This window comes from Phaseolus vulgaris, chromosome 9 (assembly GCF_000499845.2).
Source record: "Phaseolus vulgaris cultivar G19833 chromosome 9, P. vulgaris v2.0, whole genome shotgun sequence".
NCBI classification, from domain to species: Eukaryota; Viridiplantae; Streptophyta; class Magnoliopsida; order Fabales; family Fabaceae; genus Phaseolus; species Phaseolus vulgaris.
The window spans coordinates 34,667,350-34,684,079 of record NC_023751.2 but is presented as its reverse complement, the minus strand read 5'-3'; the positions used below and the strand labels follow the sequence as shown (position 1 = coordinate 34,684,079).

General features: G+C 29.8%; 1 protein-coding gene across 1 annotated transcript; it reads left to right on the top strand.

Moving 5' to 3' along the window:
• The first annotated feature begins 7,210 nt into the window (after nt 1-7,210).
• On the top strand, nt 7,211-15,393 carry LOC137820049 (casein kinase 1-like protein 1). The gene is made up of 14 exons (XM_068623829.1): nt 7,211-7,711; nt 7,826-7,866; nt 9,255-9,324; nt 9,449-9,597; nt 9,786-9,881; nt 9,968-10,038; nt 13,275-13,336; nt 13,440-13,503; nt 13,586-13,670; nt 13,754-13,880; nt 14,015-14,097; nt 14,178-14,241; nt 14,577-14,719; nt 14,820-15,393. Exons 1-14 carry the CDS (start codon nt 7,636-7,638, stop codon nt 15,057-15,059), a joined length of 1,371 nt encoding a protein of 456 aa, XP_068479930.1. The 5' UTR covers nt 7,211-7,635; the 3' UTR covers nt 15,060-15,393.
• The last annotated feature ends 1,337 nt before the right edge of the window (nt 15,394-16,730 follow it).

The following is a 16,730-nucleotide window of genomic DNA, read 5'->3' as shown; positions in this document are numbered from 1 at the left end:
TAAACAATATTTTTCCTACGGGCACCTTTACTCATAGTGCTAACCGCGAAAGAAAATTTTGGGTGCTCACCACTTAGCTAATATCTCTATATATTCAAATAACGGTTTTATGCATATATTAATTAACTAACAGCTTTGCATATATTAACATATATACTTGACTAACAAATTAATATATATTGACGCATATATTTAACTAACAGCTTAATATATATATTGACGCATTTATTTAACTAACAACTTTATATTAGCATCTGACCAAACTTATTATTTTCTTTACTTTAATTTCTTTCCATCGGGCCTATCAGTGAAACTGAGTCGAGCCAATGACCCGCTTTTGAGCCCAAAGTCGAGCTGATCACAACCAAATGCTTGGACCGAGATCCCAAGCATTCTTGTTCGGTACAGAAAGTCTCACTACTTTCACTTTCCTTTCAATCTTACAAAAAATAATCTAACATCAATGAGAAACTTGTTGTAACATTTAATTTGTCTTTTGAAAAATGAAATAAATCTCCCATATATTTTTATGTTTGTAATGATCAATAATTCTAACTTACTCTTGCAACCACATTTAACAATAAAATATTTAGGAAGCGATTGTACTGAAATTATTAGAGTTAAAAGAGAGAAGAAATTGAAAAGGTAACTTTTGTCTTGATAAAAATCAGCATAGGAAAACAAGAAATTTGAATACAACACTAATAAAGCTTTCAACTACTACAAGAAAATCAATCATTAAATAAAAACAAATTTTAGAAACAATAAATAATAACTAGTTGTTATATTAACTAAAATAATTATTTCAAAGACTAGAAAAATTATTAGTATCTAAATTAGTTTTATTATTGATAATTGTTTATAAATTAATATCTAATTAGCTACCAAAGTTTTAGCTAATTTAGTCAACACAACAACTAATTATTATTTATTGTCTCTAAAATTGGTTTTTATTTAATAATTTTCTACTAGTGGATTTGATGGCCTCTTCCATCAGGATTCTAAACTAATACGAAGCTAATCAATTGTACTCATACTAATATATTACTACAAGAAAATCATTAAATAGAAATTAATTTTAGAGACAAAAAATAATTAGTTGTTATATTGATTAAATTACATACTATTTTTTAGACTAAAAAAATTATTGGTATCTAAAGTAGTTTCTATAATTAAAAAAAATTGGTATCTAATTAGCTAGCAACTCTAAAATCTAAATATAAAAAGTCAGATTAAGAAGAACCCATAAGTGAACATATTTTATTCAGTTTCTCTTCAAACTACATCTTCATCGTCGGTAAGACATCATGACTGCAAGAGTCGGTACTTCTCCATGGTGGAGATTCAAGGTCAACAGACTTTAGCCATGTTGCCTATGCTCGAGCCTTCATGATACCTTGTTGCAATAATGCGTTCCTTCACCCCTCCCACAATAGTAGATAGAGGCATCACTCTTGGGTGGCTATTCTTTTTTTCTACAACGCAAATAAAAATATGAGACAAAAAAAATTATAGGTAGAAATTGTGAAAAACTAATATGCAAAAGCGCATCAAATCGATTGGAATGAAATTACCACCTAATCCTTCTCAGTTATTTAGTAATTAACATAAGGACTGTCATCTTTATGCTTTTCGAACACATACTCTCGTTGTCATGAATGTCTTGAAATCCCTCCACCTGGTGGCAATGGTTTATAAGATCTTCTTTCTAACCACCTTAATGTTTGAAATGTCAAAATTTTGTTCTAAATTTTTTAAAAATGTTAATAAATTGAGAATGTCAGATAATAATGAAATTAACTAATAAGGTGTTTCATAAAATGATGTAATACCTGAATATCCTACCACATTAGGTTTTTCTCTATCTTTTCAACCTCATCCCATGATGCAATGACAATGGATACATATCATCTAGTTATTAGTTCCAAATAGTTGTCAAACTTAACAGCATTTGGGCCTAACGTTTACCCAAACGAGGATCTATATTAATTTTTCATCATCTCCTTTGTGTCATAATGAATTGAGCCAATCAAATCACAACTATATTTGGTCTACTTTTTCCACTTCCATATCTGGAGGTCATAATCCTGGAAAATAGCAATCTCAATAATTCATCTCACAAAATACATATTACTTTTACTATCAATCTAAATTTTCTCTATAGTTTTCCTGTGATTACTTATGATTTAGCCTCTAAAATTATATATATATATATATTATTTATGATTTAGTTTCTAAAATTATAAACAAACTAGTGACATAATAATTAAGTCACTCCTAAGGATTATATAATTTTTTCCTAAGTTCCTACCACTTTAAGTCCCTATCATTTATTCCATTCCTAAAATTTCAATTTTAATTTTAAATATTTAATAAACATTATAATAATTTGACTTTAAAAATTCATTTCAATATTAAAAAATTTAAAATTTGTAAATTTAAATAACATAACACGTTTTCAATAGAGTAAGCAACAAAAGTTTAAGAGAGACATTCATTAATTGTTTTGATTGAAATTTTCAAAAACAACCATAGTACTAATTTTTAAAAAAATGGAGGTTTAGACCACTAAATTCAATAAAGAACCGGACATAAACGTTTACTACATAAAACCAATCACAAAGCACGAAAAAAAATTGTTCTTTGAGTCATCAATGAAGCCTCCAACAAGATCACTACAATCACATTGGAAAAATTGAGAAAAATCGTTGCTTTTGCAAGAGAGAAGTGAGGAAGAAGAAACAACCCGAATGATTTAAAACAAGTTTCACGTTGAATCCCTTATAATCTGTATAAAATTTAAAATTTATGTCAAATAACCTAAGAATTCAATATAAATTTTGAATTTTACGTAAGATCATAAATAATAAATTAATTTCATCTTAATTACAAAAATATCACCTCAGCATTCACTACAAAAAAAAAATCCGTATTATCTACGGATTTTTACCCACGGATATGAGTCTGTAGATAAATTCAACATTACCTACGAACAACATTATTTACGGACATTACCCACAGATTCAGAATCCGTAGATAAATTCAGCATTACCTACCAACTATTATCCACGGATATTATTACCTACCAACTTTTACTTACGAATTTCTATTACTTACTAAGTATTACCCACGAATCTTATTACCTACCAACTTTTACCTACGGATCTCTATTACCTACCAACTATTATCCACGAATCTCTATTACCTACGAATTATCACCTACGAATCTCTATTACCTACTACTTATTATCATAATAATTATATTCCTAATATTAAAAATATTAATATAATATTATTAATTATATTTAATAATATTTAATAAAATTAATAATATTTAATAAAATTAATAATATTAATATTATTTAATAATATTAATAATTTTTAATATATATAAATATTTAATAATAGTTAATAATACTAAGAATATATAATAATTTTAAAAATATTTATTAATATTAAGAATATTAATAATATTAAGAATATTTAATAATATTAAGAATGTTTAACAATATTAAGAATAATAGTGATATTAGATATATGAATAATGTTATTAATTTTTATTTTATTAATTATATTAATATTGATAATTATACTCATAAATATAATAATAATCATATGATAACAAAACTTGACTAGTGTAATGCTTAAAGCTTCTATTAACATTCTGTAGATAAATTGGATTTTTTTAGTGATTTTTTTTCAAATCACTTTTTTTTATCGGATATGAACAAGTAACATAAAAGTCAACTTTATATTATATAAATAATTGATGATGATACAAAATTTAGTTATATATAAAAGTCTTTTGAAAAGTGTTTTTTCGAATATTGATTTTTTTTATATGACTCGGGTATTCAATCTCAATCATATTTATGTTAAATATTCAAAGCTATCACTATATATAAGATTTTTTTTCTTACTTTTACATAACCAATATAATATAATGAATATTCTAAAAGAATACCACCAGTGAAAGATAATATAAATAATTAATCTTCTTTATGCATTGAAAAAGAAAACATGTAATAACTTTCAATAAGTTAAACCAATACAGATATAAGCAAAGTTCAAAAAGAAAATTATTTAAATCAACACAATAACTTCTGCTACTTAAACTGAAATTATATGCAGACAAAAAGTTTTCAACATTGAAAATAGTAACAATTCATGAATAGAAAATCAAGTTCAATCCCAAATATAACACCAACATATTAATTCGAAACAAAGAAAACCCTTCCCTTAATTTAATATCAGTACTTCTTAAACTTGTGAAGAATGAGAATTGTATTCTTAACAGAAGTTTGATTTAAAGAAATTTTAAAGTTCTTAATCCGTAAATTAATTTTAAAAAATGACATTAAAACACTTAACCTTCTTCACCTTGTGCATTTGCAACGGATCACTTATTTAAACAAAAAAGAAAAATTAACATTGGTAAAAAAAATAGTTAAGGTTAGAAAAAAAAATTATTCGATAAGATTCTAACAAATTTTTGATCAAAAGTTATATTACTGACATTTATTGAAAAATAATATGTAACAACGAGAAACACTGTATTTTAATTTATTTAAAAAAAATCACAAATATTATTAGATGATATTCATATTTATTAGATGATATTCATATGATAATTTTATTCTACAAATACAACATAGACTTCTCCATTTAATGGAGTACAATATGTTAAAACATGGATTCTCATAATCACTCTCCTTCCCAGGTTAGTACAAAAAATAATATAATGCAATCTACGTAGGCAAAGGGAGAGAAAAGTACACAATGTATTTTTATATGGTTTGTGTATTTTTATATGCTTTGTCTGACTACACAGATTATATACATTTTTCAATAATAAATTAAGTCTCATTAAGCAAACTAATATTGCAAAGTATAATACGAGTATTTTTTGGGCTCATAATCATTCTTAGCAAACTCCTTGGATTGTTTGAGTTCACTAATAACTAACCCCTTTAGTATTGTTTTGGCTCCATCCACTTTTGGTTGATCATGTTTAAGTATTCATTCACAAGTTACTTTTAGATTAACCAAACATTCTTTCACAAGTCACTTTTGTCTTCAACATGTATTATTGTACAAGTCACTTATGACTTAACTAAGTATACTTTCACAAATCATTTTTGACTTAACTAAGTATTCGTTCACAAGTCACTATTCTCAAACGAGTATTATATGAACAACCAATGTTGACTAATAATTGAGTATTTTTTGTCAAACAACCACTCCAGGTTAAGATACAAGAAATGTACAAGTGATAATCAGGAGAACAATTTGCTCACTAGAGATGGTTATCGTTTGTTCACACTCTCTTCTAGTTACCTGATGGAACATGAACATTGTTCTTTTATGAAGTTTTACATAAGCGCAAAGATTTCAGTAGAATTTCAACATAATACAATGTCATCTCTTTATTTCTTCTTCTTACTGAGTTGTAAAACTTTTATAGCCATCAAACAACTTTAGCTCTTTTTGAATGTCTTTCGTTTATCCAATGAGTTTGATGCCGAAGGATGCATTACATGCACTCGATGCAACAATAAATTATCTTTTATTCTTTAGGTGACATCTAAAATTGAATATACTTATCTTTTGTTGGATTATGTGTTTTTCCTTGAATTTGTCTAAAATAACCTGCCATATGAAGTACATAATGCTTCCAAAATTGACCATGCATGACTTAAGAATTTGTTTAAGAAAAACAATTTTAGCTTTTTGTCCAAAAGATTTTCTAATGTGACTTGTCATATTCTAGCAAATCTCTTTGAGAGATGAAAGTAGTGGATATTATTTGCAACATAAAATAAACATTTAATGTTTTCCTATAATATGAGGTTAACTTACTTCTATGCATTTATTTTCTAAGCATTTACATGCTTTATCAAACATAAAATAAATTTACATAGTTTTATATCGTTCAACATACGAAATACTTGCATTTTGCATAATATGTTATTATTATTAAACTATCATTTTATAAACTAAACATGATCATGTTTTATGCTTAGTCACTTTTAGCACTTAACCAAAATTACAAAGTTGTAACCTTTTACTTTAACATAATCTTTATACAAACTAAAAATATAATCATTAACCTTCAAGAAAAACTTGACTAATGTTAGTAGAAAAATAACTCTGCCCATATTAAGAAAACACATAATTTTGATTGACATAGTTAAAAAACAATCTCAATCCCAACTAATATTAATTAAAATATAATCTCGTTGATTTAAAAAAAAATGTAACCGTAAGAAAACATTTATTAATGTCAACTAAAAAATAACAACTAACTAGATTCAGAAAAAAAACTCCAATGTTGACTGAAAAATTATCACTGTAGTCTCTAACCTTAAATAAATGCTCATCACCATTAAAAAAAATCAACCTAAAATGTTCCGACTTTTATTAAATAGCATTACAATTTTAACTAAGTCTAACAACTCTCAGAGTAAATACGAAGTTAAACCAAGCTAAAAGAATGAAAAAAGAACAACATAAATTTGTAAAAGAAAAAAAAACATAATATAAATTTTACTTTTTATAAATTTTTACTTTTATAAATTTATTTAAATTAAACAATAAAATTACTCTTCAAAAATTATAAAAAAATCATTTTCAAAATCTAAATTATATATTTGTTCTTATCGGAGAACGGGCAGGTACAATATTTTATCATAAAATATTTTAAATCCTCTATAAAATACACTGTTCTTTAATTTTTTTCATCCAAATACGTTCATAAAAAAATGCATTTTCTTTCTTTACTAACTTTGCTATTTTTTATGCACAAAAAAGGTGATAATTGCAACTAATTAAATTATAATATATTTATTGATTCAAGAAACATAAAATTCATAAACCAATAGTTATAACGACGCATTTCTAGACTGAAAAATGCAAAATTTAACTTAAACACCATTTTTTTATTCAGTATACCAAGTTTAAGAAGTTAAAAAATTATTTAAGACATTAAGTTAATAATTGAATTTAATTAATAAATGAAAAGCAAGTGTCACAGTGTCAACAGTTTGAAGATTTGATGCGACACAGTAAAATGAAGATAAATAGTAATAAAGTTAATTAAGAGATAATTAGAATTAATTAAAGATAATTGAATTAAAAGTTAAGAGAAAGGAAGAAGAATAAATAATGTAAGATATGGTTGATGAAAGTCACGTGAGATGGGGCCCAGTGAGGAGTGACAACTCGGCGAAAGGTTCGCGGTGTGTCTCCGCTCCTATATATTTGCTTTGCTCCTTCAACACACCAAAATAACCGACGGTTACAAGAATGTTCCTGCAAAACCATAATGCATGAGAGAGAAACACTCTTTCTCCATTTTCAATTTCCCTTTTCTCTCTAACCATCGTTTTTCATTTTTCATTCTCATTTTCTTCTCTACCTGACTTTTTTTTTTTTCTATTTCACCTGCATTCTCCTTTTTCCCCTTTTTTTCATCCGATCCATGAACGCGCCTCTTTCCTTTCTGCAATTCGCTGAGTTAAATGTTTTCCTCTTTCGGAATTCGGCGTTCGGATTAGCTTAGGGTTTCAGCGGAAAAGCTTCTCTCTCTCTCTCTCTCTCTCTCTCTCTCTCTTTTTGTGAAGATTTGTTTTCGGAATGGAACCTCGCGTTGGGAATAAGTTTAGGCTTGGCCGTAAGATCGGCAGCGGATCGTTTGGAGAGATCTATTTAGGTTGCTTTGATTTCCTTTTTGTTGTTATAATTAGCATTCTTTTGATTTTTTGTTTGTAATTTTATGTGTTGTTGATGATGATGGCTTTTTATTTTATTGTATTGTGTTGTGCAGGTACTAACATTCAAAATAACGAAGAGGTTGCGGTTAAGCTTGTAAGTGATTTTAACCAATTGGGTTTTGGATTATATAGGACTTTGAATTTGAGTGATTTTGTATTTAAAATGTAAAGAGGACAATTTGTCCGTTTTATAGCCACGAGTTGTGTGGAACTGGTTCGGAAGGGGGTTTCGCTTGAAATCAGTTTCTGCAAGGGATTGTGGAAATTGGGGTTCAGGGTGGATTTTGTCCTGGCGTTCATAATGTCATTGATCGGTGTGTATGCGCTTCTATTCTGGGTGTCTGTGACTGTCTTCATTCACCGAGATTATTGTTCTTTGATTTTTATGGGAGGGGACAGGGTGGAAGCTTAAAGGGTTCTCGTGGGAGACCTTTTCTATTGTTAAGTCACCAAATCTTTATGGTGTGTGAACGAGAATTTTTCTGTTATGCAGTAGATTCGACATAATTAGAGTAATCTGTCTGCTTCTTGTTCTAAAGCAGAATTTAAAAATGGTAGGTTTGTACTGGTTGTTATAACATTTCAGAGCTGGTTGGAATCTAAGTTCAATTCATTTTTTTTTTATATGTAAAAATGAGGTGGGACTAGTGCCAATTTTATAGGCATAGGAATGAGGATATTTCTGAATGGTGCACTGTTCATAACATGTTGATTACTGTAAAAAACAAGTAAAGATATCCTTTCAATTAATTGGATTTTTTAATTATTGAGTGGCTAAGACTATCGATCATTATTATCGTAGGGATCATTATTGGATTTCCCTTTATTAGCCTTTAAAATGATTATACATGTGATATAATGTATCTGCTTATGATAGCAAAATGCATATTAATCGAACTGCTTGAACTATCTGGGGTAGAGGGTGGATTGCTGTGCTTGAAGTGTTGCTTATGTACTGCTACTAACTGCCTGGAAATTTTGTATCTAATGGTCATTAAGAAATAATTTTCTCTTAGCAGAGATGAATCCTAAAGAGATTTATAAATGGTCCCGTTTGCTCAATGTTGTAGATCATAATCATAATCATGAATAAATTAAGCTTTTTTATATATTTAGAAAGTTTTTACTGTTTTACTTGAAATCTTATTTTTGTAGCGTATACTTAGTCTAGAAGAGTGTGTACTGTGTAAAACAGTTCAATGTTTAGGCGCAAATTACAATTCTTAGTTTGTGAAGGAGAACGCTTAAGAATTAAAAAGGTATGAATGGTATGTGAACTGCAAATTTGGAACTCTTGCAATCTGTTGGATTTACTGTTATTTAACTTCATTCCTGATATGCTCTCTGCTTGGATTTTGTTGGTCATTTTGGACTCTTTTTCTTAGGTAATTTCTAGTTTTTGGATTGCTCTGAGTGCTCCAGAGCTTATTTTCGTTCTCTTACCCCCTCACATGTTCCTGTTCTTTGCCTCTTTTTAATTAGGAAAATGTCAAGACAAAGCATCCTCAGTTGCTATATGAATCCAAGTTGTACAGAGTTCTCCAGGGAGGAAGTAATGTTTCTTCTCAAAATAATTGTTTGTCTTTCTTATTTGCATTTTTTTGCCCCTATCCATGCTAAGTAAGTGATCTATTTATAATTTATAAATGATTCTAACACAAATTTGGCATTGGCAGCTGGAATTCCAGATGTTAGATGGTTTGGAGTGGAGGGAGATTACAATGTTCTAGTGATGGATCTGCTTGGACCTAGCCTTGAAGATCTATTTAACTTCTGCAGTAGAAAGCTCTCACTAAAGACAGTTCTCATGCTTGCTGATCAAATGGTGGGTCTTCCCCCTTAATTTGAATGAAGGAGATAATATTCCGATGAACCATTTCATTCAAATGAATGACTATTAATTAATGACTTATTTTTGTCCTCTAAGTCCTTTTTACGCAACTGATTAGGACTAACTATTTGGCTAACTAGTAAACTAATAGTAACTCTTTGTATTTTTAATTTTTTGGTCAGATCAACCGTGTTGAGTTTGTTCATTGTAAATCTTTTCTACATCGGGATATCAAACCAGATAATTTCCTTATGGGATTGGGAAGGCGGGCAAACCAGGTGGCTGATATTGTTTACATGTGAGCTTTTTTGTTTTATTGTATGTTCATAAATTAGGTATTTAATCCATTTTGATCTGCGTGTAGGTTTACTGTATTGATTTTGGTTTGGCAAAGAAATATAGGGATAGTTCAACCCATCAACACATTCCATACAGGTACACGAGTTGATTTACTAATCTAGGTTATTCCAATTGTTACAGCTTGTTGCCTAGTGGAATTAATGTCTTAATTATGACTTTGTAATTTTTCATGTTTGGGGTTGTTGTTGCCGTAACTTCTCATGTTGTCATTTTATTGTTCATCCTCAGAGGTACAAATCTGCGTTATCAAACATTTTGGTGGCAGAAAAAGTTGAAAACCTAATCATTTTCTAGTTGACTAATATACTTTTAGATGTTCACCCATCGAATGTCTTTTACATGGTAGGTATGATGATGCTTTTGAAATGGCAGTCTGTTTATATACCATACTCTTTATGGATTTTGTACCTTCTAGCAGCTGGAAAACTTTGAATTGGAGCCTAGCAGTGGCAATGACTAAGATTTTGATGGAAACTTAAAGAAGCTTGGAGCTTTTTAAGTTTAAATTAGTTTCTTAAATCTATATTAATTTCAGTTGTTTTTAATTTAAATAATTCCTTGTTTTGAATTTGAATTGTTTTTTTTTTAGTTTAAATAATTCCTTGTTTTTGAATTTGGTTTTAAACTAGATTAGTATTGAAAATTGGTTAATTTTTGGTGATTTTTATGTGGTGCTTAAAGCGAAATACAAGAGTGGACAGGGAATAAGGGGTTTTATTTGACATAAAAACTTATTTCTGTTTTTGGTAAAGTTTTGACATAAAAAATTAATACAAGAACACCCCATAGCAAAATTTGTGTAACTACCAAGACATTCTAATCATGTGAAGTGATGGATAAATAGTGGCAGATGCAATTCATAGATTTCAAGTTCACTTATGATGCACAAATATGATACAATTATCAGCTACGATATGTATATGTGAGAAGGCAAATCCACGTAGCTCATGAATTTGTTTATGATAAGGATGGTTATAAAAATAACAAGTACAACTATTATTTTCAAGAGTACAAATAAACCATGATAACTACCTAGGCTATTTTTGAAGTAAGCTAAACTACATGGAAGTGTAATAAACATTGAACACTCCTATTTTCATCCTTCGTCCTCAAGATGGAGAATAAATGTTATCCATTCCTAGCTTGCATATTATTCTTTCAAAATTTTGATTAAACAAATATTTAGCAAGAATATCTGCAAGATGTCCTCGTGGAGGTGCATATGCAGTACAATCAGATGACTATCCCAATTTTTCTTGAAAAATGCCATCCACATCAATGGCTTTTGTTTGGTCATGTTGAACTAGGTTGTGAGATATGCTGATTGTTGACTTGATATGTCAGTAGAGCTTAATATGCCCTTCCCATTTAATCTTCAAGTCTTGTAAGATATTGTTCAGCAAAAGCAACTCACACATACCTTGTGCCATAGTTCAGAATTCAGCTTCAGGACTTGATTGAGCTACAATGTTCTATTCTTTAATTCTCCAAGTTACTAAGTTTCCTCCAAAAAAGGTGTAATATCAAGTAGTGGATCTCCTATCAATTATTGACCCTTCATTGTCAACATCAATTTAGGCTTCAAGTATTGTATTCCCATTTCTTTATATAAAATTCCTCTTCCTGATGCCCCCTTCAGGTATTGCAAATGTTTTGGACAATGCATAAATTTTCTGACCAAACTGACAACAAATGCAATGGCTTTGTGTGGGATAAGTAAAATAGTTTTCTAACCAAGGTTGGATACATGTTCTTATCTAGTGTGAACAGACAACCCAAGAAAGATAAGGCACCAAACAGTTTTGGGCGAGAAATTATGTGGAAGAAGACCAAGGGGAGCACCATTGGGAAAGGAGCAGTGGAAGAGGAAAAGGAAAAAGAGGGAATGGAACAACTTAACTTTTAATTTAAACATTAATATATTTGGTAAATAGTTTTCCATTTATCTAATGGAAGACTTAATAGATGTCCTTGCCAGTCTTAAAAATGAAAAGGGTCTTTAAATAGGATTGAAGCTGAAATTCTTATATTTTATTTTGTATAGCTATCTGTGTTTATATGTTATTCTAATGTCATGTTCATATTTCATGTATATATGTGTGTTTTGTGTTGGTGTTGCTAGTTTATTTATTTTCTGTGTCCTTGCGCCTGTATGTGTCCAATTTTCTGCTACATTGGGCCACTTCAATCCCTAGAAAATAGTTTAGTCTCCCAAGATTTTTTATCTTCAACTCCTCCTTTGCTAGATGTTAACTCGAATTTTGTCTCTTCCAAACATTACCAATAACTATAATGTCATCCACATACATTACAAGACAGTCACTCCCCTTTAATTCAAGTATTTTATAAATAAATTGTGATCTCGTTGACTAGTTTGTATCCCAAGGTTGTCATGGCCTTAGTAAATCTCCCAAACCATACCTTGGGGTTTGCTTTAACCCCTATAAATTTATTTATTTTTCCTGCAAATAGAATTGGCAGGATTTTGTATGGTTTCACTACTTGCCCTCTTGTATCAGTCAGGAGTTTTTTGAAACCGGAATATAGGTTTTCCTAGTTTTACACATGGATTTGGTTTGCCCCCGTGTTTATTTGTATTTGCTTTTTTTTTATGCATTTCCTCTTAGAAGAATATGATTGGTGAGCTATAAGGTGCCACCTAATTGGGATCTTATAGTCTCATTATGATGCTTCTTGAGTGAAACCTTAAAAAAAAACTATATAGTGAAAGTTCTGAATTCATGTTAGTTTTAAACCGAAGATCCAAATCCCGTTATTTAATGGAGATAATCACTTATTTATTTTTTTCAAAATTTCTAACGAAGCCGATAAAAATTAGACATTGCTTCTTCACAGAACACACTAAGATATTGAACTAATACTGGGAATAGTGTCTCCTAATAATAAAATAGTATTCATTTCTTGTCCTTTACTGAAATTATGATTCTTCTCTGGATTCCTTCGGATGCGACCTAGTTTGCAGAGCTGGATTATATATATGACTAATGCTCTTCTTCTTGTATCATTTATAATTTGTAGACAACTTTTATTATGCTCCAATTCATTTGCTATTCAGAAGTGATATAATTTACCTGATTAGTTGGTGGTGATAGGTGTATTAAATTGAATTGTGTAGAATGCTTTCTTTGTGATTTCTTGGATAAGGTTGAGATTCCCGTTAGCCATGTGATGTTACATTGGGATGTCAGCTTGATTTTATATTTATGTAACCTGCCCATTCTTGTTAGTGTTGTTTTAATATAATTTACCATGTAAGTGTAACATGTATTCTATTTGATCATTAACTGCAGAGAAAATAAGAATTTAACTGGGACTGCTAGATATGCAAGTATGAATACCCACCTTGGCATTGGTATGTATGTTTGTATGAGTCTTACCTGGCATTTGATTAATGTGCGCTCAAGTTGTGTCGTCTAACATATGCATGTTCCTTGGTACTACTATGATCAATACAGAGCAGAGTCGAAGAGATGATTTGGAGTCTCTAGGTTATGTTTTGATGTATTTCCTGAGGGGAAGGTGATTATTGGCGAGAACCTTGCATTGCTTTCTTCAAGTACCGAGTAGAATGCCTTTGACTTGATATTCATTTTATATGTAGTCTCCCTTGGCAAGGACTTAAAGCGGGAACCAAGAAACAGAAATACGAGAGAATCAGTGAAAAAAAGGTTTCTACTTCTATTGAGGTTGGTACTGTTATTATTGGCCTCTTTGAATCCATATTTTGCACTATTCTTGAATTATACTGATAACTTACTGATTATCCCAGGCATTGTGTCGAGGTTATCCAACAGAGTTTGCATCATACTTCCATTATTGTCGTTCATTAAGGTTTGATGATAGGCCAGATTATGCTTACCTCAAGAGAATATTTCGTGACCTGTTTATTCGTGAAGGTGTGAACATAATTTCATATGGAGTGCATCCTTTTGTCTCTGCCCTTGAGTTTATTGTGCATATACTTTAATGATTTTGATTTCAATCTATCAAAGGCCATGTATATATGCTCATTACATTCGCGTATGGACAGGATTCCAATTTGATTATGTGTTTGATTGGACAATCTTGAAGTATCAGCAATCACAGCTAGCCGCGCCTCCTGCACGGGCTCTTGTAAGTGTTTCTTTATTCTTGATCTTTCAACTTCAGCAATGGATATAGACTTCTGAGATGGTAAGATGCTTGTATTTTAGGGTCCTACTGCTGGAACTAGTTCTGCAATGCCACCAGCTGTGACTAATGCGGATAGACAAACAGGTAAATCATTGTTATCTGTATGTTTCCTTATGATATTGAAGATTGCCAATGTAATACGTCAAATACATGTGCTTCCTTTTAGTATACTCAAGTCTAACCCGGGCTATGTCTAGCTTGTCGTTCTTAATGTGATCTGACCTTTTCTCAATTTTTAAACTTAAAGGTAATTTAATTAATTCATTCTGAAAATATACATTTTGTTGCCTCGCATTTGTTGTTGCCACTCTAATTATGTCCTTTTTTTTCAACAACATGTTTATGTAGGTTCTCTAATAGTTTTTTTTATTCCTAAAAGTTTAGCTCATGAACGTTCTGTTCTTACCCGTTTTTCACAGGAGAGGAAGAAGGACGACCTCCAGGTCTGATTTCAGGGGATTCCACAAGGAGAAGAATGTCAGGGACCGTCCCAAACTCTGTAAATATTTCAAGACAGAAAAATCCAGTCACCACGGATGCTGCGTTTAATAAGGAAGCCATGGTAAAGTTGTTTAGAGTGCTTAGTTTCCTTTGGGTTCTTTCTGAAAAACAGATCTTAACTCACTGATTACGAGTGTGACGACTGTTGTCCAATCATGCAGTTATCAAAGCCTAATGTCTTGGGTCAGTCAAGTGGATCAAGGCGAGGTGCTGTTTCTAGTAGCCGCGATGCATTTGCTGGTAGTGATTTGGATTCTCGTACTCGTACTTCTGAGGCTAACCCTGGAACAGTGCGCAAAATATCATCTGGGAGAAATGCATCTTATGTCAGGAACTACGAAAGTGCTGTCAAGGGCATTGAAGGTTTGCAATTGGAAAATGACAAGAGGGCACATTATTAATTCCTTACTTTTTCATGTTGTAAATATATATTTGAGTTGAGGGACACTGCTATGCAATAGTTGCATACGTTACTAAGGTGAGCTGTGAAGGGATATGTGGATATGAACTCAGAAATCTGGGCCTGTGTTGTTTAACCCCTGTGCTCATACTCATTAAGTGGGGAAGCTGAAAGAAGCTCAGGTTTGCATTGGCACTTGTATTCTGGTAAGAATCCTAAATTTTTTAATATTTTCTTGTGAGTTATTGTTTTACCAGATGCTTAAAGTGTCATGTGGACCACAATGTTCAAAACTATCAAATACCACTAAAAATCTACTCATGTTTTGGTTAAAATTGAAGCTTCCAAGACGTGTCTGGATATCACTGCGGTATTAGTAGAAGTATTTTAGGTTCTTGAAATGTTTCTACCTTGGTAATTCTTATCAGCTTGAATCATTATATTTCTTTAGTTTTCCGTAATTGTTATCTCTGAATAACATTTACATCATTTTGATTTCAAATATTTTGGAAGGTTTTGTTTAAATTGGATTGCTTGTGTCTGGAATTATTACTCCTAATCCTCATGATTGAGCATGGACTATATACCCTATTGCTACTATAGGTTAATTATTCTCTCCCAGATGTGTCTTTAAAAACTCATTGTACAAATAGTTTGGAAAATATTACAAGATTGAGTTTTAAGTATCTCATAATTGAAATTTTTTGTTTTTTTATGAGTTTAAAATATTTTTTATTTTCATGCAAGTAAAAGGGACTTGTGACTATTTCTTTTATCTTTTCATTTCTAACTTATAGAATGACTTGCTCTTTTCTTTTCACTCATTTTTTCTTTCTTTTTATGAGCAAGTTACTAATAAGTTAGAGATTAGAAAGAGAAGACATAATGTGATTAAAGATTTGGATATGGGAATATGGAAATAGCACATCATAAAATAAATAATATTTGAGTATTAGTAGAATACTTTTTTTAACGAAGACTTAATTGAAAACATTTATTTTAAGAGAGTAATCTTTTTAATGAAGACTTCATTTAAAATATTTAAATACATCAGAGGGATTTAGAACTTATTTAAGTTTTTGAATTGCTTCTGTTTATTATTAATTATAATTTATTGTTACAATGAAAATATAATCATGATAACAATGATAAAAAAAAGTATTTGAGTCAAGCTAATTAGATTATTTCGTTATTATGCGGTTAAGTAATGAATTTTTATTTTATATAAATAAAATAGTTATATATATTTTTATTTATTTTACAGTTAATATGTTACAAAGATGGACTTTTATTTGCCTAATTTTATTCTTAATTCAATTCAATAATTACTTTTAATAGTTTATTTTAAAAAGTATATTGCGTCTAATATTGGAATTATAATTTTGAATTATGCTAATTTTACTTATTTGGGTTTAAATTTATCACTAAAGACGACCATATATAACTATTAAACATGTTGGTATTTGTATAATTATTAATTATAATATATGAAAATTCTATAATATAGAAAATAATAATCATTACTTTTTTTCCATCATTACATAATTTTAAAAATACAAAATATCGTTCATAATAGTTTAGATACATTTTGTTACTATTTTTTTTTATCAAACCATAAGTGTATGCATATATAACATAAATTAATATTTTATGTATATTTTTATCTTATGTT